Source organism: Pteronotus mesoamericanus, unplaced genomic scaffold (assembly GCF_021234165.1).
Source record: "Pteronotus mesoamericanus isolate MK-2021 breed Mesoamerican mustached bat unplaced genomic scaffold, CSHL_Meso_final contig_657, whole genome shotgun sequence".
Taxonomy (NCBI): domain Eukaryota; kingdom Metazoa; phylum Chordata; class Mammalia; order Chiroptera; family Mormoopidae; genus Pteronotus; species Pteronotus mesoamericanus.
Genome location: NW_026555229.1, coordinates 7,452,135 through 7,478,207, shown reverse-complemented (window position 1 = coordinate 7,478,207; position 26,073 = coordinate 7,452,135). Strand labels below are relative to the sequence as shown.

The following is a 26,073-nucleotide window of genomic DNA, read 5'->3' as shown; positions in this document are numbered from 1 at the left end:
ACACTTATAAAAATTGGTGAATTTTTCAGTAGCCATTTTAATACTGAAGATGGAAGAAAATATGCAACATTTTTGGCATATCATGCTTTATTATTTCAAGAAAGGTAAAATGCAACTGAAACACACACACACACACACACACACACACACACAAAGATTTGTGCAGTGTATGGAGAAGGTGCTGGGACTAATCAAACATGTCAAAAGTGGTTTGCGAAGTTTCCTGCTGGAGATTTCTCACTGGATGATGCTCCAGAATGGTTGGGTAGACCAGTTGAAGTTGACAGCAATCAAACCGAGACATTAACTGAGAGCAATCAGTGTTACTCTGTTTACCACACGGAAGATAGCCGACATACTCAAAATATCCAAATCAATAAAGTTATTGGTGAAAATGAAAAATGTGGTTTTTTTATTTTACAGAAAACACCATACCGACTTCTTGGCCAACCCAATATGAATAACAGATGAGATGATCATCAAAACAGATTGATGTTTGGCTAATGTCTTATCTATTGGCTGTGATTAGCCAGTAGATGGAAAGTGAATATGTTTATTCCCCAAGAGAAATAATGTTACTAATAACAACAACAATGATGGTAGGTACTATGCATGGTATCTGATCCTTTGCCACCATCCAGACACTACACCAAGTGCTTTTCATACATTATCCAATTTTAGCCACACAACAGCCTTATGGGACAGCGTGTGTCTTCCCCATTTACAGAAAAGACAACTGAGGCTAGAGGATTGTTATTTCCCCACACAGGTAAGGGTCAGAGCTGGATTCGAGCCCGAACACGCCAGGCTTTTATTACTTCACACTGAGGCTCCCCTCCCATTATCGCTGTCTCTATGGGAATGAGATAGGGCTCCCCATTCATTCAGCCTCAGGATTCTCCTCTGATAATCTCAACAAGAAAATTCATTACAGTCTACGATGGGGAAGGTTTCTAGGATGTGGATTTCTGCTAATAACCGACAACAGAACACGACCGTGGCATTTAGCTCTCAAAGGGTGTTATCAATCCGTAATGCTCTGATGCGCCACCTTCAATAGCTATCTGTGTACAATTCAAACAAGATCTACACTTATGAATTGATATTCTGTCCTCTAGACTTTGAGCCCAAGCTTCACTTTCAACTTTATTGACATTTTGAGTTAACCTAGAAGCTAAATATTTTCAACTGCTCCCCAGAATCTCTACTTCCTAATTTTTAAAATAAAAATTGACATGCAATTGGAAACTTTAAATGTCTGCTTGAAAACACATGGAATAAACTAATGTGACAGTAAATGGATTTAAAATCGTCAGCTCCACTTCCCCAGACATCCATATTATTATTAGTTTAGTAAACTGCACCACTCTTGGCCTTTGAAAAGGAATAAATGAGGGTCCAAAAGAATAAGGAGAAAGATATACTATTAACTCTGACTTTGCGTAAGAAATACTAAGCAGTGCCAAGTGATACCTACACACTGGGACTAGATTTGGCATATACGTTCTCTTGGCAAGACTGGATGTTATTAAAATTCAGGCCTCATGTTTATATAATAATTTATGATGCATTATCCTTAATGCCTTCTTTATTAAAAGGAAAAAATAAAAATGAAAAGAAAAACCCAACTTGGCTGATTTGCCCCCTGCCCTTTTTCTTAAAACATGTACTTTCCTAAATGCTAACTGTTCAACGTGTTGAAGCTCCTACTGCACCCATATTGCTGGGTACAACTAGAGGAGACGGCCTTGTTGCTCTAGAATAAGCAGAGGTTGTTTTTAACTGTTATCTGCAGTGCTGGTGCTAACGTCTATCAGGAAGTCATTGAATAAAATAGGAGGTTTATAGGTATACTTTGGGGATAATGCAGGTTCTGTGCCAGATCACCGTAACAAAGTGTGTATTGCAAATAAAGCGAGCTAGTCTTAATCGTTTTGGTGGTGGAGGGTCTTGCCTTTAGTTTGGAAATAAAGAAACAGAGGAAGGAAGGAAGGGAGGGAGGGAGGGAGGGAGGAAAAGAAAAAGCAACACCTGTGAAGTGCAATAAAACAAGGTAGGCCTCTATTACCTATCACCTACCAATGGGACTTTGGCTGTGTTTCCAAGATCCTAAGAGAAAGGGTTTGGCTAACAGTGCTAGTCCTTTGAAAAGAGGGCTAGTTCACAAAAGCCATATTTCCTGCATGAAATAAAAAGATGCAAAGGCCAACTGAAAGATGTTTGAAGATGCTGGTGGCCAGCATCTAATGAGAGGCAATTAACTATCTGAGATTAACAGGCAGGCACAGGATAGCTGTTTGAGCAAAAACTACCTAAAAGAGAAAAATAAATGCCAATTGGTGAAACCAGCTCACAGTTTCCACTAGGTCTTCTTTAAGCAGAAAGGATTCTGTCCAAGGCTTTTTTAACAAACCCCAAGTGAACCATCTGGTTCTGGGAACTCAGATTACATTTGATCCAGTCTTACATTTCAGGGAACAATTTGCATAAGCATTGATTAAAACCATGCTTCTCGTTGTGCTTTAGGTTTGAAGCCACGTAGGGTAGAAGAAGAGATTTGTGGGTAGAGGAAGGATCTGCCAGAGGTTACCTCGAGCTTCCTCCATCTGTGCACGTTCATGGGGTTCTGCAGTTCCTCCTCCAGGGCCCGGCATCGAGTCCTCTCCTTCAGAAATTCTCTTTGCATGTGACAAAGCTCCTGCCTGAATGAGACACACCTCCTTTGGCAAAGGAATTCTCCACCCATTTGAATATCATATCTTTATGTGGTTTTACATACACACTAACATCTTATATAAAAAGTTGGAATTAAGGAGACTTCTGTGAACACTGAGACCAGCCTCCTAATCTGAGCCAGACACAGATGATACCAATCCTTGCAGAGCTCAAACTTCAGCCATAGGGAGGGAGGAAGGGAAGGAGGGAGGGAAGAAGGAAGGAAGGAAAGAAGGAAGGAAAGCAGGAAGAAAAGGAAGAAGGAAAAGTGTGAGAACTGCAGAATCATGATGCGGGATACCCAGGGAACTTAGAAGCATTATGAAAAGAACAGAGCAGGAGAATAACAAGAATTTCAGTATACTTTTTAGTGTTTCTAAATGGTTCTCCAGTAGCAGCAAGAGAACCTACTACAGTCCACCACCCGACTGCAAGATATTGAGGCTCAGATGATAGATAATCTGATACCAATTAGGCCAGGGTCTCATCAGCCTCCCTAACTACCCATTGGAATCACCTGGGAAGCTTTGACAACATGCTTTTGCCTGGCCCTTATCCCCAGAGAATTTCTGCTGTAATTATAGTCTTCCCTGTGGCTTGGATTTTGTAGGTTTTCAAGTCCTAGTGGTAATTTCTAATGTGAAGCCAGCATTGAGGAATTAGGAGTGATATGTTATCTGGTATTCCACAACGACACAGATGGCTGAGAAAGTCCTGAAGGACTCGCTCTGGCTCAAATACACTTCTAAAATCTGTGGGACTCTCTCATTAGTAGGTTATGTGCCACAGCCACCCATAGTACCCCGTGAGCTGGCTGCCACCCTATGGAACAAGACCCCTTGTTAGGGGGCAGAGAAGAGGCCAGCATTGGCATTGACAGGGCCAATAGGACGGGCAATGAGGAGTTATTATCCGTCCTCGTTCGCGGTGAGTGTGCAGATGACCAATACTAAGCCAACTCTTTTGCTTAATTGCTTCATTTAAACCAATCATACAACTTTCCCTCATTAGCAAGACAAACCATTAGAATTAACTGCATGATGTTCCCTCAACAGGGAGCTCAAAACAAGCTGCTGAGAATTAAGAGCATATTTTTAACACTTCTGTTTTCTAGAGCATCATCAGAAGAGGAGGGCAAAAGTATTAGCTACTGTAACTGACAGCTTATCTTGTGGTAGACCCTGTGGAAGGCACATTATGTTTGTTTTCCTGTTTAATTTTAACCACTAGTCTAAAGCTCGGAGAAGTTAAGTGATTTTCCCAAGGTCACACAGCTTGTAGATAGCAAGGCTGAGATTGGAATTCATGCCTGCTCGCCTCCAATATCTTTATTAAGTTGTTTTCCCATTGAAAAGAAAAATAAAATCTATTATCAACAAACCAGCAACATTGACTAGGAATGGGTAGAATTTTGTCCTTCGTGTGTGTAATAAAAATAACTCATGGCTGGCAAGTTTAGTAATGGTCTCAGAGATCATTCAATAGCTACTTAAGAATGAATCTATTTGTCTCCAAAATGCCAATGATGGTATGTATCTCGAGTAGTAAACTTACGAGTAATTTTTCTAATCCTTTCTTTGTTTTTTTCTTCATTTCCCACATTTTCTACAATGAATTTGTATTACTTTCATCATCTGAAATACAAGCAACTCTTAGAAAAAAAGAGTATTGATCCATCCTTGGTAGTGGCAACTTCCTTTGATATTCCTGAGGATATTCACTGCATCTAAATATCAAAACTATTTTCTAATTTGATTAATTGAAGAAAGTAATACAAACTATGTACTTGCCCCAAGGTTGTCAAGGACACTGTTCATCTACAAACCGGTGGGGAATGAAGATAGTTACTAAGAAAACACCAAGCCTCTTATTTGGTTCCTGCAATTGCCTATATAAAACATGGTGATGTTTTCCCAAAGGGAAAGTACATCCTGTATAATGTAAGATTTAAAGCAAGAAGAAGGCGCACTAAGCTGAAGTGAAAGCCGCAGAAGATAAATCAAGAGTGAGATATAAAATGTGGCTGCCTTCTAAGGAAACAGAGTTTTCAAATAATGATAAAATTAAATTTCCCCCCTTTTCATTCTGTGTATAATTCCAAGGAAATAAATGTGCAAATGTTACCAGGATTAAATTTAAATACTGATGCTCCATGTCTTGCATACTCCCTTATTAAAGAAAGTCTAAAGAGTTCATTTGGGGAACTTTTTTTCTGAATTAAAACTAGTGTGTATTTGTGATTTGACTTGAAATTTCTTTTTTTAAATCCAGAGTAAAGTTTTTTAAAAATCTTTTTGCACTCCCTTATTTTCCCCTGAGAAGGAACTAATTCATTTTTTTTTTTTTTTTTTTTTTTTTGTGGCATACAAAAGAGCAAAATGTAGATTCCAAATTATGGACAAGTTGTTATTTTTTTTGCTAATAATTTCAACATAGAAAAATTATTTTACGCAATCTGATAAAGACCTCAATGATCAACAAAAGGAACACAAGGTATCTCAGGAACTCCCCACAGACTGCTGTACCTCGGCTTGGAGGGGTCTCCCATTACCTGAGGTCATTGACATTAGCCACAGTCTTGGCAAGAATCCCCTTTTCCCGGCGAAGCTTCTTGATCTCAAGCTTGAGGATTCTCACATCCTCAACCCTCTGGTTGTACTGGCTCTCGCCTTTATTCAGTATGGACTGTTGGATCTTGATCTTCTCATAGAGCAAAGCCAACTCATCATTGCGCCGAATAAGCTGTGACCCAAGGATATCTCTCTCACCGATGACCTAGAAAGGTGGGGACGGACGTGGCCACCAGGGAACAAAAGTCACTTTTCATGATGGCAGCAGAATTCATTCATGAATATCTAACCAATGCCCACGTGTGCTAGGCACCCAGTTGAGGGGCAGGGCAGGGAGCAGGTGGGGCCTGGAAACAGATGCCTAGGCAATCACTACTGCACTCCTTTCATGAAGGTTTGCAGTCTTGTTTTGGTCTTGTTTAGTTTTGGGAAAAACTAAAATCACCTTTGAAAGGGAAGAGATTTCAAACTGTCAATGAGGTCGATTCAGGGAAATACGACGGAGCAGCTGATGGCAATTGGGAGAACTGTGTGAGGTCCCAAGGTGCCCACTTTGAAAGAGACTGAGGTATCATTGTCCTATGTACAATCCTTTTTGTATCTTACATCTTGAGTAAATGTCTCTATTTCTCATTAAAAAAAAAGAGAAACAGTACAACAAACAATCCATAATAATAATAAGCCAATAATCCTTGGCCCATAGGTGTTTGGTGGTTTTTTTCCAACTCACTGGTTTATAAATGCTTAAATTTGAATTGCTTACAGTGGGCTAGCTCTTGCCAAGTTCCACCACTCCTTACTGTCTTACACTGACTGCTTCTTTTTTTAACCTGCCAGGTCTCTGAAAAGCATTTAAGTTCCTAACCCCCAAATTATGTAATTATTAATTGCAATTATATGTGAGCAATTATATTATACTAGAAGCTCCCTGAGGACAGGATATTATGTTCTTGTTAGTCAATATATCCCTGGTGCCTAGAGGAGTGACTGACACACAGTAAGTGCTCATAGATATGACTTGAATAAATATTTCATAATTAATCAACAGAAGTTGAGCCTTTGCTACTGTACTTCCAATAAACTGAATGGAAAAGTTTAGAGAAGAATGAGGATTCATGAAGAGTTGAATCAAACAGTCGTGTTGGCTGATGAGCTACAGGCCTAGTGAGAAAATGTTCCTACCTGGTCTAATTCCTTCTTATGTCTCAGCCTCTCCCCATCAGCCTCAGCAATAATTCGTAAGAGTTTTCTCTCTTCAGCTTCCTGGTTTTCAATGAAGTGTTTGGTCTCCAGGGCTTGTTGTCTCAGCTTTTGCAGCTCAGCCTGGCAAAAAATGAAAGATACGGACAAATTTCACTCTGTAACAGCACAAACCAGGACTGCAGGGCCCAGACTCGGATGTACAGTGTGCTTCTCACACTTTCTTTTGATGTTCTGTTTAACATAGTTTGATCACTCTCACAAGCAACACAAGCCACACACACACACGTACACACAGCCTGTAAAGAACAGCAATGCACATGACAGTGATCGTGTTTATTCTATAAGTTGTGCCCTTGGGAGATTTCCATCATTTTTTCTATATATGTGTAGCTTGGCTTCATTGGTATTCAGCAGCACTTCTCTTCCCAGCTAAACATGAGGAGAATTCACAAAGAATAGTGCAGGGGGAAATGTAGGGGTGGGCATGGGGAGGGGCTCCTTGTATGTACCAGCCCCTGTAAATGGTCCTAATACTACCAGCACATCAACTACAGAGATAAAGCCCTTTTCAAGCAAAAATTAAACTAGTAAAGATAACAGCCAATTGTCTTTCTTACAAAACACCTTGATGGAACAGAAGAGATGCCATGGTACAAAAAGATACATAGATCCTACTGCTAAGGTGCTTCCAATATAGATGAGAAGATAAGACATACAAGTATTATGCAAATACTAACAAGTCCAGGCAATAATGTTTCCATATCTTTATTGTCACAAAGACACTGAGTTGATGTTACAGGAGGTCAGAGAACTGGGGTTGTCAGGGAAGCTTCCTGGGAGAGGTCAGATTGTGCAGCTCTTGAGGTTACATGAAAGACATAAGAACGACAGAGAAAGGATGCTCTGGTCTGTTGAGTTTCAGAAGGAAAATTGCTCTTGTCAAAGAATACACTGACTTCATTTCCACAAGTATATTTGTGACCTACAATATCCTAGGCATGTTATTAGGTATTTTGCATGGCTACTCTTATCCCCATGTTACAAATGCAATTACAGAGAAAAAGAAAAGGAAATTAATTCACCGAAAGTTACATAGCTAGTAAGTAACAGAGCTGAAATTCCAACCTACCTCTTTTGATTCTGAAGCTATCATCACACAATAGTTCCAAGTCAAATACAAAAGATGAGTAAGATGTGAGGGATTCCCCATCCATTGGAGATATGACTGGTCACACTATAGGGTGAAAATGCTATGTACAGTGTGAAAAAGGACATATGAGTACACAAGAACAAGTTCCAATTTCTTCCTGGTGTTTAGATGGAAGAGCCAGTCAAGGCCTTGGGAGTTGACAGATATTCTGAAAGTGGATAGGTATGTTTTATGGGGAGAATAGTCAACAGTCATGCCTGTGGGGACAAAAGCACATGCAAACTATAAAGTACCCAGTGCTTTCACCAGCAAGCAAAGCATCCCCTTTGGCTGGATGAGAGTGTTAGGGAGAGAACAGCCAGTGGTAAGGCTGATAAAACAGCTGAGCCAGACTGGACAGGGCCTTCGAGACCACGCACTGTAGAGTGCAGGCAACAGAGAGCCACAGAGGTAGGCACATTAAAGGAAAGAAGAATATGCCTTTAGAGGGTCCAAGCCCAAATTGGAAAGACAGGTGGTACCACACACCAGGTGAGCACAATAAGAACAAATGAGAGGAGATTCCCCGAGAAATCACAAGGAAATGATAAGACAGTATCAAGGTTTCAGCTTTCCAATGGCTTGCAGGTCAGTAAATGACAGTGAAAAAGCAATAATATTTTCCTTCCAGAAAGTATTGGGAACCCACCCAGAAACATCACTGGGATGCTAAAACACAAAAACAAAAAAAACCCTATACTTGCAAGTACCTATGAGCCAACCCAACTCTCTTTGAGGGCTGCCTCTAATCCATGAAGACCAAGAGTTATTAACTCCATACCTCAAACTTATCCAAACAGTAGAAGATACTGTGCACCTAGTAATGTGTGATATCACAAACAAAATGCAGTCAGCTACTATAAAACCAAGGGCTTGTCTTATGACATTTTGTTTGTTCATTCATGAAATATGTTTTGGTCCAGGGATAAGCAAAAGAAAATACTTACTGAGAAAAGATCTGGTCTAGTATTTACCACTTTGGGGGATTGCCTATTACGAAAGCGATTGAAGAACCAGCCTTTCTATTTCTACAATCATTTAAGGTAACAGCGAAGACAGCAATAAAATACCTGCTTGGCTCATGCTTTCTTTAATAAAACTTTTATTTTCCCAGATGTGCAACATTCACTTCCCTGTTCCTGAGTGCCAAGAGCTGATCAGAATCCATCAGCAGAACAAAATGAAACCCCTGTTATATTAAAATGCAATCAACGGAGTGTAAAACTATCTGTCTAGAATGTAAAACCATTCGTGCGTCTGGCATTGCTGGGTGGATTTTTTTTTCATAATATATCAAAATTCTGAATGGTCTCCTTATGTCACAAATTTATGGGCTGTAAACAAAATGTGGCATTAGACATTGGCAGCAAATGTTAACATCAACAAAATACCTTGGGTCTAACACATGTAGCAGCTATAAATCTGAGCTGTCTCACCCAGAAAAGATGGCAACAACTGCGCTGCGCCCAAATACCCATCAAGCAATGTTCTAGGTGGAGCCCAAGGTATTGGCATTTCTCAAAGTGTCCCTGGTGGTGTGAAGTTGTAACACAATGGCTGGACATACTTTTAGTCACTGCCTCCATAATTAGATCATTCTATGGTAGGTGTTTATGGAATAGCTATCATCTAATTTGGTTACAGGCATAAATCACATCTCCAGAACCATTCTTGTGGGGGGTTTACCTATTCATACATGAACCCAGCATTCACTGGGTTTCACAGAAGCCACATGTTTACATCTGACAAAACAAAGAGGACCACACGAAGCCTTCTAGCCATGAGAAGAATTAGGCTTTCTCTCTCTCTCTTTGTGACAGTCCCCATCTATGTCATTCTAGAGTCCACTAAGTAAAAGGATGTGGTGCCCTAAAGCTATTCACTAATGGAATACTGAGCTCTGAACAAAGAGAATTTGCCGCTGAATTATTCATCAAGAACCAAAGTGTTGTCAGATTGATGTGGGATGATTGGGAGGTGCTGAGACAGAATCAGGGGCTTGTTAGGACTAGAAGGCAGGCTCTCCAATGAGATGGCTCCTTCAGTGCTAATGAAACCAGACTGGGACAGAATGGGCAGATGAGCACAGGTGCAGCCACGTCTACAGAGAACTATTGACATTCTGTCATAACCATAATGTGCTGACAATGGCTAAAATCCTGAGGAGTTGGCAGAGCCTGGTAGCAAGTGAAAAGGGAAAATAAACATGAAAGGAGCAAGTATTTTTCTTTCGAGGGGGACAAATGAGAATGGGAATGACCTCGTATGGACAATTCTTGTCTGTTGGCCTGGAGAACTAATAAATTTGGTTATCCTGTCAAAGACATCTCCTGGTCTGCCAAACAGGGAAGAGGGTTCTGTACCCACATGGCTTTGTAGAATTCACAATAATAAGCTAAATGTCTCTTGGAGCAAAGTTACTAGAAAATATGCCCTTTCTTCCAGGGTTTTGGTTTGCGAATTTCAGATGCAAGAAACCCAGAGACCTGTGTGGAACACGATTCAGATTTGAAGCTAACAAAGTCAAAAAGCTCAGACTCAACATTTGAGCTGTCATATTTTCCTACAGAATGTCAAATGGGCTTAATCATAGGCCAAAATTATCCAGTTGAAACACCACTGCAAGTCACCCTTGGGTAACCCCAAATAATAAATCATGCTGGCCTCCTTTTTCTTTTACTCATTTTGGCCTTAATGGGAAATGCTGGGGGAAAAGGTATCATAGTTTCATAGTAAGTCTAAAGCAATCATCTTCCTATAACTGATGACCCACAGCTATCCAGCCTAGGATTCCCCAGTTAGAGCAGACTCTCCAGAGCAGAAGCTTTTAATCATCTTCCATGCACACCACTCTCCTGGGACCATGGGACCTGGGCAGAAAGACAGGCCCCTACTGCTTTTTATTTTATTTTATTTTATTTTATTTTATTTTATTTTATTTTATTTTGTTATCATGTTTCTTTGGAGCTATATCTATAGATAACTATAGATATGGTGATGGAATGCATGAATGAAACAGATGTTAACCAAAGTCAAATTCTAAAGAATTAGGATAATTGCTCTTTGGCATAGGACATTGCTTATTCTAAAGGAGGATTTGTAAAAGGCAGCTAGTTCTACCTCAAACCTCATTATGGGGTAATAATTAATCTTTTGAATAGAGCCTCACTTGGGAAAGTAAGAGAGAAGGATCAGTGTCATCCTGTAAAAGGAAAGAGTTGGTGTCCCCAACCAAGTTATCCTGGCGCCTTGCTAACATGGGCCCATGAGGCCCACGGGTAAAGCACTGTTGATAATAAGATTCTTCTAAATAATTTAGTGATACATAAACCCATTTCCACTACAGGCTACAAGGTGGAACAAGCTATCTTCTATAAAATTACGCCTTTGAACAAGGAGAATAGGGGCAAAAGTGAAGGATATTTTAAAATTTTTAAAGGTATTCATGTTTCTTTATATATAAATAAATTTTAATGCAGAATTTTCTATTCTTTTTCCATCATAAGCAGGCGTTGGGAAATGAAGTTCTCAGACAGGTAAATATATCAATTACCATTTTTTTTTTTGTAAAGATACCTTGGTTACATTTTAATCTTTCTCAAACCAAGTGTGCCTTGATTTAATTTAATATTTTCATGAAGACCTATCATTAGTTGACAAAACCCATTTTGAAAGTACATATTTTAATCTGTGCCATCTAAGAATCAAGGGTTTATGGCATTAAATCTGTCCAACACAAGATACACATTTTCAACCTAGTAGCTATCTTTGAAAGCTAATATATGCAGAAATCAAGGTATTAAGTCTCTTGTTTGTTATAGACAGTTCCTGCAGGTGGCTAATAGGCATCCACAAGTATTCTGCATCTATATTTTCAAAATAAAAATGGCTTTATCCTCTTAACAGTTCCTTTTTAAATTCTTTGGTCAAATGGATTAGAAAAGAAATCTTTTGTATTGGATAAGAAAAGGAAAATACATTAGGTTTAGTGAATGTGTATAGTAAAACATTGGTACAGGATTTGAAATGGTATAATTATTTGTTATGTGTTCTTGGAAATACTCTTCATATTATCAAACACAGAATGTCCTAAATTAGTAGATTTAAAATAAGTCATATATTATACGTATATATGTATATATATTATATATTTATACATATAATATCTACACATATATAATAGCATATATAATGTGTATAATATATACAACTTATTATATATGTGTGTGTATATATATATTATATGTATAATATATATAAAGTCAGAGGTGATTCCCTGGAAGAGTTGCTGCAAAGTTCTTAGAGCCACAAGGTAAGGTGAACTATGAACCTGGTTGTGGGCAAATCAAGTAAGGACAGAGCTTGAAGCCCAGTACATAATGACAATGCAGGCAGAAAAGTCATGCACGCATGAAGGAAACAACAATTAGGAGCAGAGGGACAAAGGATCTTACCAGCATTGCCTTACAGAGGGCCCAGGGAGGACTGCGGGAGGGTTGGGCGTGAGCACAAGAGCTGGACATGGGTTGCGAATGCAAAGGGACTGAAGAAAACCCACGCTCCAGGACCCCTTGGGCACCACTGACCTGCTGGGCTCTCTTCCGCTGATGTGATGAGAGCCAGCATAGGTGAACTGGGTGCTTGTGCATCTCCACAGGCCTCCTCCCCTGTTTACCTGGGAGCACCCCCTGGAAGGTAGCCTGACCTGGAGGCAGTACAGCTCATCTTCCTGGTGTGTTGGTTGTCCTCCCTGCTCTCGGCTTGTTGCCTTCAGTGAGTGCAGAGCCTGCCTCAGTGGGTTGGATAGATAGACTATCGGTCCAACACGTTTATTATAAGATCTGTACCTTCAGTGTCTCCTTCTCCTTCTCTATCCGCTGCTGTTCCAGATGTAGTTTCACAAGTGCTGACTCTTTAACGGAGATTTCTTCTTTCAGCTGGTCTACCTGATGGATCATAATCTTTAATTTTCTCTTCATTTTTGTTATCTCATCCTAACAAAATGAAAGGAGAAATGTTTGAAAATGAATTAAATAGACACCACTATCACTATAGAAGTTCAATACACATTCAAGAACTTCTAAAGGGGGCTCTCTCAAAACAATGGTCTCCTGACTAGTTAGGACTGGGCTATTCCTTTGTACTATATTTTGCCATGTATAATGCACACCCATATTTTTGGCCCAAACTTTCAGGAAAAAAAAACCTTTTGTTTTAATGTTTTAATTCAATGTTTTAATATATAAAACTGATTATCATATTCCAGGGTATTATTTTGCATACAGATATAGTAACACTTTTAACACATGAGCGTAAACAAAAGAATTAAAAACATTTATATAGATACAAAATTAGTACTACCCATGTATAATGTGCATCCTTATTTTCCCCTCAAAAATGCGGGCAAAAAATGCACATTATATATAGCAAAATGCATTATATTGTGCCCTCAACCTCAAAGTACTTTATAGCATGGACTCTCAAAATATTCTTATGAGATATATATAAAGTATGCATGAAGATGCCCCCCCCACACACACACACACCCCACTTTATTCCTGGTTTTACAAGAGAGGAATTGGAACCACACAAACATTATAACTAAAAGATTACAAAGCAAAGCTCTGCAATTAAATGACAAGAGTAAGCTGCTCCCCTCTGAGTCACAGCAGCTATTAGCAGTTTTAAAAATTAGAAACAGGAGAAAGGCAGTTCTACATAGTAATTAAGAGCAGGACCATGATCTTCACATCCTATCAAGTTGTAGCATTTCCATTTCAAACAATATGAGAGTTCTGCATAAATGAATTCCATGAAATTATTTTCTTGATCTATTCTAAATTCTGCCATTAGGATAACAGAAATTGCTTTAAAGCCAGGATAGGAAGAAATCAAAATGTACAGAAATAAATATATTCTTTACCTGAGCTTCAACCAGATTTTTGCTATACAGGTTCCTGTCTGACCTCACAGCTTCATACAGGTTCTGTTGCTGTTTTAATTTAGTCTCTGATTCAGCAATTTTCTTTTTGTAGTCAAAAATCTGCATTTCACGGACTTTTATGTCTTCCATGTTCATGAGGACCTGGAGGAGAAAGTATTTGAAGATGTTTAAACAACCCATCTGTGATTATTGGTTCAAGACACACAGATTTTTATCGTAAGGTAGCTAGTAGAAATGCCAGCAATCAGCAAATCTGGCTGTGGCTATAATCACGGAGATACAACACAGAAATTCAGCCCAGCTGATTAGGAGCAAACAGACATTTTATCTACTCCGGAGTTCTGCTCAAGCATGAAGGCTTACCACAGTTATTCTGTGATCACAAGACAGGGAGAAAATAAAGGAATTCTTTCAATTCTGAAAATCTCTCCTGACCACCCCAACTACCAAAAAAAAGAAAGGAAGAAAAGGCACAGGTTTAAACAGATCTTAACACAGAGCACTTAGAAAGATAAGAGATAACTTAGCTGTTTGGTCACACAAGCATCTTGATAAAGTTAAACACAAGAAGGAAAAGTGGCCTTTGAACGCTGATAGCAATCATAACACTGTCTTGCAGAAGTAATCTCTCTCCATCAGGGAAACTCACATATAAATATGTGTTCCCTTGCACACAAAACACTTCTAGAAAAACGAGATTCAAGCATGACTGCCTCCTTTTGCAAGTATGGAAAACTGAGGCATGAATTTCCATGGACAGCCAGTACCTCTCATAAAGCAATCCACACAGTAGGAATTACATAATTGTGACTCTCGGCTATAACGTCTACAGAAACTGATTTTTTATGGACAAGCTTCTTCAACTATATCTTAAGTAGAAAAATGTTAGTGAGGAAGACTGATTCAATCGATGGAACTCTGGTCTAAACAACACAGAGAAATAGAACACGTAAGGAGAAAACTCTTAAGATGTCACTGCATTTCAAAGTTGTCTTAATTACTGGGTACAGTGGAAGGAAATAAGAGCAGCACGACAGAAAAATGAAAGGAAAGCGATGTCCTTCAAGTAACATGGCCAAGGGAAGGTTCCTCTGAAAAAGGTATTTTACTCAGAACCTAAAGGTGGAGAAAGTACTTAGATTTTGTCATGCTGACATTCATTGATTCAGGTGCGGGCTACCCATGAGCGACATGTTCCCAACCATTGCAGTGCAGAATTTTTTAGTTTCGCTTGTGAAGTTAGCATTCCGGAAAACACGCTTGGAGAAACCTTGTTGTAATGTTTTTCCTTTAGGATCAGTGATGCATGGTGTTTCATGTATTTATACTTTTAAACACCTTTCAAAGTTTTCTAGGACTTATAATTAAGGAGAGATGGGATTAAATTTTAGAAAGTGAGTTTTCGGCATATATTATTTTGTAGCATTTTTTCTGATTGGATCTATTGATTTGATATGCTTGTATTCCTTTTACAATTAATTGTATCTCTTTGTACATTATTCCATGTGCCATAATATAAAATAAATGTATACATGTGAAACATAACATACATTTATGTTCTTTTCCTAATTTATTGGGACCCTCCTTCTCCCTTCAACACACATCAGCCCTCACCATACATAAAGTTAACCAGGTTAACAGTCTAGTGTGTGTTCTTCCATATTTTCGTTTGAATTCTGCATGTTCTATTCAGATCTAGTGACATCGTCATCATAACAATAGCTAATATTTCTGAGGTACTTCCTATGTACTAGGCATTCTATACATATGTATTAACTCATTTAATCTTCAGAAAAAAACCTCTAAGATAAACATTATCATCAGCCCATTTACAAATGAGGAAACTGAAGTCAAAGAAGTAATATCATTCACAGCTATTCAACCAGTACATATACAGATACAGGAATTTGTTTGTTTTCCTTTGTTTTGCTTTCGGGGTTTTGTTTTTATTTTTATTTATTTTTATGCAAAATGGGATCTTCTTATATGTACTAATACCTTTCTGCACCTTGCTTTTTATCACTGAATAATGCTTTATGGAGACCATGTGGAGTAGCTCTAATGCTCCACAGTGTGGGTGTACCATATCCTCAGCTCTTCCCCTTTAATAGGCATTAACTTGGTTTCCACTTTTTGGCCACTCTGAACATGCTGCAATAAACATTTTTTTTACATATATCCTTTTACTTCTTTTACTTGTGCTTTTACTTCTGTTGGGATGGATTCCCAGGAGTGGCATATCTGGCTCAAAAGATATAGATCTTTTTAAACTTTAATAGATATTGTTAGATTGCTTTCCAAAATGGCTATAACACTTTACATTTCCATACTGCCAGCAATAGTTTTCTTAATAGAAAACTCTCCTTGTAGTTTCAGAATAAACTCTCTTTGGTAATACTGGGTGATTCTTTCAATGTACTGTTGGATTTGGTTTGCTAGAATTTCATTTGGGATTCTGCATACATATTCATAAATGATCTAAGTCTATTGCTTTCTGTTTTATTCTATTTTAAAATCAAGGCTTCTGCTAGTTTCAAAAAACAAATGGAGTCCCTTTCTGTTCACTTACTTATTCATTCACTCACCTGTCTAATCATTCGCTCAATGAGCATGTATTGAGGACTTATCTCTGGCAGGCACTATAAAAGCACCAGTGATGTAAAGAAGAATAAGACTCCTTTTCTACCCTCAAGTTCACCTCTAGTGACTGACTCAACCATAAAATGGATAATCAAGGAAGGGATACATCCAGGAAGCTGAGATATGCACAGAGTGTTATGAGAGACTCAAACATTGGAAGGTTAATGGATCTGGAGATGGCCCTACCCACCTTATCTAAGCAGTTAATATTTGGCATTTACCTAGTTTGTGGGAGCTGCCTCTGCCTCCTGATTCCTCAACCATTCCAACCTCAGACCCCAAGTTCTCTCCTAGGCCTGGACTCTATTCATTATCATTGCAGAAGGCATGGGTAATAGCAGTAGAATACTATGCAGCAGAAAAAAAGAAGGAATTCCTACCTTTTGTGACAGCATGGATGGAACTAGGAACTATCACGCTAAGTGAAACAAGCCAGTCAGTGAAAGACAAATACCATATGATCTCACCTGTGAGAGGAACCTAATAAACGAAATAAACTAGTGAGCAAAATAGAACCAGAGGCATAGAATCATAGACTAGACTGACAGCTGCCTATAAGAAGGGAGGAGGGAGATGGGCACTGCTTGAAAGAAGGTGAAGGAATTAGTCAAATAACATATATGAAGGACCCATGGACATAGACAATAGTGGTCAGAATGACTATGGAAGTGGGGGATAGGTCAGGTAGAAGGGGTAAGGGAGGGGGGAGGAAATGGGGACAACTGTAATAGCATAAACAAAAAGAAATGCCAATCAATATTACCCCGAAGAATACAAAGTGCATAAACAGCACTTTTTCTAACTTTACAAAAAAAAATTTTAAAGCCTGAGAATTATCTGATTCTTAAAATTTTGAAGAAGCTCAATTTTATAATCATTAGGCCCTCAGTGACAATGTTGGAGCTAATTCTCTCTCAGCTTTTTCAGTGTCATCCATAGTTATTGATCTTTCCGCACTTTCTACTTCTTCTTGAGTCAAACCTTAATATATACACATATTTTTGAAAGAATGAGAATTATCTATTTCAACCCAACTTTTTAAATGTATGCAACTAGAGTTGTACAACAAATTTTTATGTTTTTACTGTATTATTATTTTTTTTATTATTATTATTATTTGCTATCACCACTTTGTGTGGAAAGAAAATGGCCTAAGGTAAGAATATTTACAAACTCAGTGGTGAATGGCTTGGAAGGTTGGTTCAGGGCCAGGAATGAACAAAATTAGAAGATCTGATACTAGGAGGTGTAGAGAAGAGGCATGTGAATAGATCTGAAATGAAAAGAAATCCCATTCCTTCTTCATCATTTCTTTGACCCATGTCTTTAGATTCACAATGACATACAACTTCAGATTAGTCAGAATGGCCGTCATAAGCAAATCAACAAACAACAAGTGCTGGTGAAGATGTGGGGAAAACGAACCCTAGTACACTGTTGGTGGGAATTTAGACTGGTGCAGCCTCCGTGGAAAACAGTATGGGATTTCCTAAAAAAACTAAAAATGGAACTACCTTTTAACCTGGCAATTTTACTGCTGAGATTATACCCTAAGAATCCTGAAACACCAATTCAAAAGAACCTGTGCACCCCAATGTTCATAGTAGCATTATTTACAATAGCCAAGTACTAGAAACAGCCTAAATTCCCATCAATAAATGAGTGGATCAAAAAACTGTGATACATTTACACAATGGAATACTACATAGCAGAAAGAAAAAAGGAGCTCCTACCCTTCACAACAGCAGGGATGGATCTGAAGAGTATTATACTAAGTGAAATAAATCATGAGGTGAAAGACAAATACCATCTGATCTCACCTATAAATAGAACTTAACCAACAAAACAAACAAGCAAGCAAAATACAATCAGAGACATGGAAATAAAGAACAAACTGGCAGTGACCAGAGGGGAGGGGAGAGGGGAATAATGGGGGGAAAGAAGGGGAGGGTCAAGTCAGGGAACATGTATATGAAGGACCCATGGACAAGGACAATGGGGGGATGGGTATTGAATGTGGGGTATGAGGGCAGGGGAGAGCAATGGGGGAAAAATGGGGACAGCTGTAATTGAACAACAATAGAAAACAACTTTAAATATTAGTAGCAGGTGGCCTTTCAATATTACCACCACTACTGACTTAAAATGAAATAAATGCGAAACCTGAATACGATATCTGTGACTGGATCTGTTACTTGCTTTATTTTTTTTTTCTAAGAAAGATGCTCTCTTGGCCTATAACATAATCTTTCTATGAACATGATCACCTTTTTTGTGGTCAATGAAATGAGTAGATTGAAGACACTTTGAACAGCAAAATCAGCATTCAGAATATCAAGCAGCACATCAGAGAAAAGGAAAAAAGTCTTCTCCAATCACTCTGAGAGATATAATAACAAGCATAATCCTTGGCACAGGCAGAATAATGCTCCAGAGAAAGGATGCAGTCAAGAACATTTCTTTATTGGGTATCCAACTAACATGGTCCCTCTCTCTGCAATGCAGTGCACAAAATGACATTTTTCTGCATTCTTGAAGCTGAAAGTGATAGGAACTGAACATGATATCAAGAAGATCAAAGGCATTTAAGTTAAATGACAATGGGCGAGAAAAAAAGTACTGATACTAAGGAAAAACAATTTACAAAGCTGTTTAGTTCTATGTGTTGGGAACCAATTTGTTTTGATGGAAATCATTCAAAGCAAAGTCACATGGAAGTTCCAGTCCTGAAAATTCATAAAATGTATAGGGTGTTAAGCAGGAGCAAAATCTCTCGTCAGCGAAATGTCCCCTGTTAAAAATGGTTTATCAGAGAACGTGGGATGCCAGCAGCGGGGCTGGAGATTAATTAATTGATTACACTTTAGATACCTCAAACCAACTCCTGAGATAAATCACACCCAAATATAGAAAGTTTTATTACAGCCAGAGAGTTGGAGCTCCCGGTACTTGTAGGCCTGCTTCACCGGGGCCCAGAAAATGCTTACGGTGCACTATGAGGGTACAGTCCCAGTTTATAACCTACTCCTTCTACCTTTTCTTTTTCTGTTAAAACAACCTGCCAATAGAAATAAGACTGAGATAAAAATCAATAACGCATTATGGAAAGCTGCAGCGTAGTCAAAACATTATATAGACGAAGGCAAGGTAAGAAAGTAGGTCACTGAATTTGGAACCCTTTAACTTGCATTTGATGAAATATCAGTGCAATAATCTCCTCAAATAAGTTTTTCTGACTCAGTGTCAATGGTTTGAATGCTGACAATGCCTTTACCTTCATAATGAAACTGAAAAACTCGCTCTCTGAAAAAAAGGACCTATGTGCCCAGACATAACACGTTATGTCTGTCTTCTATTATTATCTGTCTTTTAATAACACATTACATCATATTATATAATGAGGGATATAATCATACATTAGCTACCTCAGAGAGTGTTATGAGGATTTGAGGGGGAAAAAATGCATATTTGTGCCCAGGCATATCATAATTTAATCATTTAATAAATGCTTATAGATTATCATGATAGGTTAGCATTATGTCCTATTATATCATCAGCACTTAACAAATCAGTTTGATTTTTCTATGGATCAAATTCTGTTCTCCAGGAAAATAGTGATCCATAACATACTTCTTTTATTACAACGCAAAAAGCTTATAATTTGTGTATGTCCCCTTGAAGCTACTCTCCAGGGTTCTAGTCTATTAAAGATGCTCTGTACAAAACTTCAAATAAATATCAAAGAAACAGGAGCTTCTTTTCATTATGAACTATCTATTCAGTGAGTAATATTTCTTTGATCTCTTGCTTTCCTCACTTACTTCCAAGCCCTGGAAAGCACATTATTATTCATTTCTTGGAGCCTATGTCTGGAAGAGCTTTGCCTGACACTCTTTAGGCAAATAAGCAGAGCGCTAAGAAACCTGTAAGTAGAGGTGCATTGTGAAAGACTGCGTTCTGACATGTAAAATGTCTAGGAGGCAAAGGCCAGCAGTTTGATATTTAGAACGAATAAAGAGGGGTCCTTAAGTGAGCTAAGTATGTGATATGCAAAATGCCCCTCAGACTTAATAATTAACTAAAAATGGTTGTGCCTAGAATTTGTAACAGTTCAGAAAAAGAGTAAATATGATGGACCACAACTAGTAATGCCATACCCAGTGCCTCTCAATTTATCTGAATGGTAAAATTTAGAGTGCAGCAGAGGGACAGCCATGAGGATAAAACATGCTGGAGCACTCTAGTAGATTATTTTATGGTTCCACAAATATTCACTCCTTCTTGCGCCTACCCTCTCTACGGAAGGAGGCTATTTGACCCTGCTGTTGAGGTTGGGCCTGGACATGTGACTTGCCGGAGCCAATGGGATGTCAGAGAACATTAGGCAGGTAGAGCACCTTGAAATGGACTTGTGTGGTTAGATTTGTCCTTTGCATCCCTTCCTTTCTCCATGAGAACATCATTCATCCTGGAAGATGAGAAACCTGTAGAGCAAAAGTGGACCCAGCCCCCAGCCCTGGATCAAGCCCAGGCAAGCCCAGCCTAGATCCCCTGACCACCAGGCAACTGCAGCTGTGTCAGTGGGAAATAAGTGCTTATGTTTGCCTGCCAGGGAGCTCTGGTGGCTGTTTACCGTGCAGCAGTGTTAAAGCACATGTCTACTGAGACAAACATATAAGAAAAGGTTTGGGATTCTGAGCCATCCAATTCTGGCACAAAAGGGGATCTTCTTCTCTCTCATTTGCAAGTGCCAAGTTAAATTAATAAAATGTGATGTAGGACTTTCAGCCTCTTAGATTTCACCTTTTATCTTTATAAAGAAAAAAACAGAAGTCAACTGTTGATGCTGCTTTTGCAGCCCCAAAAAAGAAGAGACCTTCCCAGAAGTCACTCACACCTAAAATTGTCAAGGATAGCTCAGACAACATTGTCCATCACGACAACATGTTTCAAATGAATTTAAAGGGAGGGCAGAGCATAGCGATGCACATGTTACTGAAGAATTAGACACCTAATTCTAGGTGTCTTTGGCTAGTTAATTCAGACATCTAATTAGGCTTCCATGCATTCTTTTAAAAAATATTTGAGTGCATACCCACTTAGCGAACAAATGACATAAAGAGCTCAAAATTGAACAGACTTTGCTCTCAAGGACCTTCTAAGTAGAGTGAGGTGCATGCAAGTAACAGTAAGTGAACAGGATTTCCTCAACTGCCAGGCAGGAGAACCAAGTACAGAGAGGTTATAGGGGTGACTTTTGTGGAGCTCCTTGGGAAAAGTGGTGTTTGATTTGGCCCTTGAAGGAAGGGCAAGGTTTTATTAATGTTTTTTTCTTTGGGGGATGGGTGGCAGGATACTAAAGTAATACATCATCATTTTAAAAATTTTCTAAAATATAAAAAGCACAAAACAAAGAAATTAAAACAATCTGTACCTATACATACCATCCAGATATAACTACCATTCATGTTGGTACATTTCTTTCTGCTCCTTTTCCTATGAAAATACAAAGGCAACTAGATTTCTGCTTTATCTTCTTGCCTAAGGCTCAGAGAGTATTTTTCTTCATCGCTGTAGATAAACAGTAAACACACACACACACACACACACACACACACACACACACACACACAGAGCTTTCTTCCAGGGCGAGTCTGTCTCTGATATTCTCCTGTCACTGACTGCACAGAGCTCCCTTCATCTCCAGAAAATATTTGCCCATCACATGTCTGATTTGGGGCACAGGTCCACCATCAGGGACCAGCTGTCAATAAGCTGATTTCTATTTCCTGACTTCTTATCTCTTATATTCTCTTTGATAATTTTCATCTTTCATTTTTTCCTCCCTTTGTGTTCCAGGAGAACCACTCAGGTTTGTCCTCCACTGATTCCATTTCTACAACATCAGTTCTGCTCTTTACTAACTTCAATGTGGATTTTAAATCCACCATTGTTTTCATTTTGTTTGGGTTTTGTTCATTTGTTTTTTAGTCTCTTTACAACCGTTCCTTATTTTATCCATCTCTATCATTTTATTTTGTCTTTGCTTTACCCTAGAGGTAACGTCATCTTGGGTTTACAACCCAAAGATAGTCCTGTGTCCCTACTGGGGCCACCCCATCTTTAACAATGATAACAAAAAGTCCAGAATCCCCATTAAGGGGAGTCTGTAAGGTAGGAACTTGGGACAGGATTATATTTCTCCCACTTATTATGGTTTTAAATTTTGATTCCAGAGAACTCTGAATTCTCATTTGATCCCTTGTCTCTTGCACATTCTGTCCCCTTTCTAGGATGTGTTGCCTCACTTCCACCACCACCCCATGCCTTCCCCCCTCCACAGAGCAACCCAGCCATAGGGTCGATGCAGCAGGCTATCACTGAGGGTCTGGCGTGCAGAGCACAGGGAAGAATTAAAATCAAACAGTGCAGGGCATACCTCTGGGAACTCCCCACTGGTCCCCTCTTCTAGAAGAACCCTACCTGCTGCTTCGATGTTGGTGTTGTCTGCTCTCCTTGCCCATCCTTTCAAATCTCCTCCACATTTCCCTCCTCCCTCCCCTCCCCAATTTCTGTTACTTTTCTTAATTTCTTTTGTTCCACTCTGGTTCATTGGGCCTCACCCTTCAAAGCAATGCAAAGATCAAGGTATTTTGCTAAACAAACACTGTTCTTTACATTAGAGGAAACCTGACACTACTTTGTGTATATGCATATTCTTTGGAGGAAACCAAAATTTTTCTAATGGAAAAGCCAAGCATTTTCATCCATTGGGTTGAACCTTAGGAAATCACTGAGCATCAAGTGCTTTTCACTTACAGAAATGGCCATTTCAGAGGGTTCAATCTAAGTATCTTCCCGTAGAGGAATTTTCAGACCCTGACTTTTACCCTGGGGTTTCCCAAGACCATTCTCCTTCTCTGGTTTAAGGGCATATTTTTTCCATAGGCCCCATTAAGCTGCTTTTTTCCTTATTCGTCCTTGAGCAAGGTAGGATTTATTGCACCCTAGGAGCAGCTCTATTAAGGTATCACAGGATGGTGATGGAATGCACTTCCAAAACTACAGGTGGAAACACAGTGATGTGGAGGCCCTGTCTGCATCCCGATCTCTAGCAGCCTTTCACTTAGCGATACTGGAGGGGCTCCAGGCCCAAATGCCTGTTCCTTATCACTCTGATGTGGCCTATGGAAACCCGTAACTCCTAACATGCCCCACTTTCAGGAGTGATGCTCTCTGCCCTGCCACATCCCTAAGCCACCATCTTCAGAGTGCCCTGGGCAACCAGCAGCGCCAGGCTGCCTTCCCACTCTTCTTTGGACTCACCGTAATTGCCCAAAAAGGTAGGCACACACAGTTGACTAGCAGGAAGGTGGAGTGACCTGGTCAGTAGAGATCCTGAGTCAGGGAAGAGACGGTAGAAGAGTTCTAAAGCCTATTTCTGGCTCTTCACAAGTGGTCTCTTTTTCGAAGCAAATTCAAGGGCCGTGAGGTGAGGTCCAGGTAGATTTTCTTCGCTGGCTATAAAATTCTCATCCATTCTCTCTTCTGTTTCAGCATCAAGCTTTATGTCAGCCTTGGTATTTGATGCTGTTAAAAGTTTCTGTCTATGTCTGTACCTTACTGACATTTAAAAAGGAGCTGAGAATAGCTACATTCAAATGCCACCTTTAAAAATATTTCTGGGAAGGCAGAGACAAATGTATTTAAAAAGTAAATAAATTAATTTAAAAAAATAAAAATAAAAAAAAATAAATAAATAAATAAATAAATAAAATATTTCTGGACTACTTATCAACAAATATATTTATTTGTTTACTTGCTTCTATATTTATGAAATGGGTACTAGCATTTACTATGTGCCAAAGATTGTTCTAACTAATAGCAAAAATATTACCTCATTTAATCCTCACAACCACTCTAGTCCATTTCTTATACACACAGGTAAAATTGGGGTAAAACCCGATATGCCAAGTAAGACAAAAGTAAGTTTACAGTTGTGAGTATGCAAAACAGTTTATTTTTATATTATTATTATTTATTAATTACTGTATTATTGCTCATACAAATAACTGTAAACCTACTTTTGTTCCATCCTGTATAATGTTGCATTTTGTTTTTATCAGGTTAATATTGTGAACATGTTCCCCACTTTTAAAAATATTTTTCAAACATGTGATTTTAATGGTACACAACATTGTATCAAATAAATATAGCACAATTTATTTTAAAGAATATTCTTTTATTAAAAATCATTGCATTTCTTATTTTTTTCATAGATTCAGTTTTTAAAGAAATTGCTGGATCAAAATGATAAACTTGGAACGATGTGCGCTCTAGAAGTAAATGAAACTATCAGCATCATGACGTCCTCCCCAGCCCTTGATATGATTCCTCAGTGCCCTATAAATAGAATTCACGAAAGATAACTTTCTGTTTGTGGAAATAAGGGATGGTTGGGCATGTATGTGACAGAGGCGGCGGGGGGCAGGGCGAGGAAAGAGAGACAGAAATATGAGGAGGAGCAAAAAGACATTTATGTCCTTCATAAGAAGCCCAGAGATGACACCAGTTGCTATGGCAACTGATATATGCTGTCAGGGTTAAGAGTGAAAAAAATTATAATTGATAAATATATTTTAAGGACTTGTGTTTAAATTATTTAGGTGAGACATTATATAATCTTGTGCAGTTAAACATCAGACAACTTGTGAAAAAAAGTTACCAGCAAAACTTAGTACTTGGCATCTCTCCTTTACAAGGAAACAGAAAAATACACGCTCCCATATTAAAATCAGTGACAGCATTCTTTCTCTCATTCATCCCCTAGCTGTTTGTTTAACAAACACTTTTTCGGCGTCTACTATTTACCAGCATGCTGAAAATGAGAAAATGAATAAGATGAAGTCCTTGCTCCCGGGAGCTCACTATAAAGTAGGAAAAGCAAATGTGCAAATAAATAATTATATTAGGAGATAATCAGTGCCATTGCAGAGATACAAACAAACCCATAAATTAAGAAGTGACTAGCTCTGCCTGGGGAGTCAGGGCAGGCTTGACCCCAGAGCCGGGCACTGAAGGATGAATAGGAGTTTTCCATGCAGAGAAGGGGAAAAGGACCTTCCAGGGAGAACAAAGAGCTTGGGTTCTGTCTTAAGTCAGAGCATACCAACTGCTGTGTCTTGCATGGCTAACAGGTATACACAAAAATACTGATTCACTCTACTCACTGGATGGCCAGGTGAGGTGGGACCCAGGAAGCTAGCATCCCTGGCATAGTCCCCTCCAGCCCTGAACAGTCTCATCCATCTTATTCCCACATGCTGCAGACATGTTATTTTTTACCTGTGCTGTGATGCAAAAAATGTTAGGAAGCACTGCACCAGGTGGCAGACAGGTAACAAAGGTTGGTAAGGCTCGAGTAATTGTAAGAACACATGAGAATTTTTAATAGCTAGCTCTGATAGTGTAATGGCAGCCAGCAAACGAGAGAAACTGATTATCAGGAAGGAGAAGTGGGAGGCTGCAAGAGGTCATGTGTTCAGATATAGTCAGTGCCTCACAGTGTAGGTCCCTCCTTTAGGAGGATCATAGTCCTGCCCAGGGCACAGGATGAGGCTTCGCCCTGTGACTTGCTTTGGCCAATGGAATACGAGAGAACAAGCCCTGTGCCCTTTTCTTGCCGGCAGAATCTCTGAGAGCATCACGAAGGTCCACTGTTACACTGTTTTCCCTCTGAAGAGGCCAGCACATCCCAACACAGTCAGCCAGGAGTGAAGAGGACATGAAGCGAGGCTGCAGCTGACCCTCAA

The 26,073-nt window shown here is 39.1% G+C and overlaps 1 protein-coding gene across 1 annotated transcript in view; it reads right to left on the bottom strand.

The window, feature by feature from the left end:
• The window catches only part of CFAP58 (cilia and flagella associated protein 58), a 94,039-nt gene that overhangs the window by 46,381 nt on the left and 21,585 nt on the right, over window positions 1-26,073 (bottom strand). The window contains exons 10-14 of the mRNA XM_054581222.1: window positions 13,601-13,762; window positions 12,525-12,671; window positions 6,468-6,608; window positions 5,267-5,490; window positions 2,591-2,702 (exon numbers count right to left, since the gene is read on the bottom strand). Of these exons, the coding sequence (XP_054437197.1) occupies window positions 2,591-2,702; window positions 5,267-5,490; window positions 6,468-6,608; window positions 12,525-12,671; window positions 13,601-13,762 (786 nt within the window). The remainder of the gene's footprint in view (window positions 1-2,590; window positions 2,703-5,266; window positions 5,491-6,467; window positions 6,609-12,524; window positions 12,672-13,600; window positions 13,763-26,073) is intronic.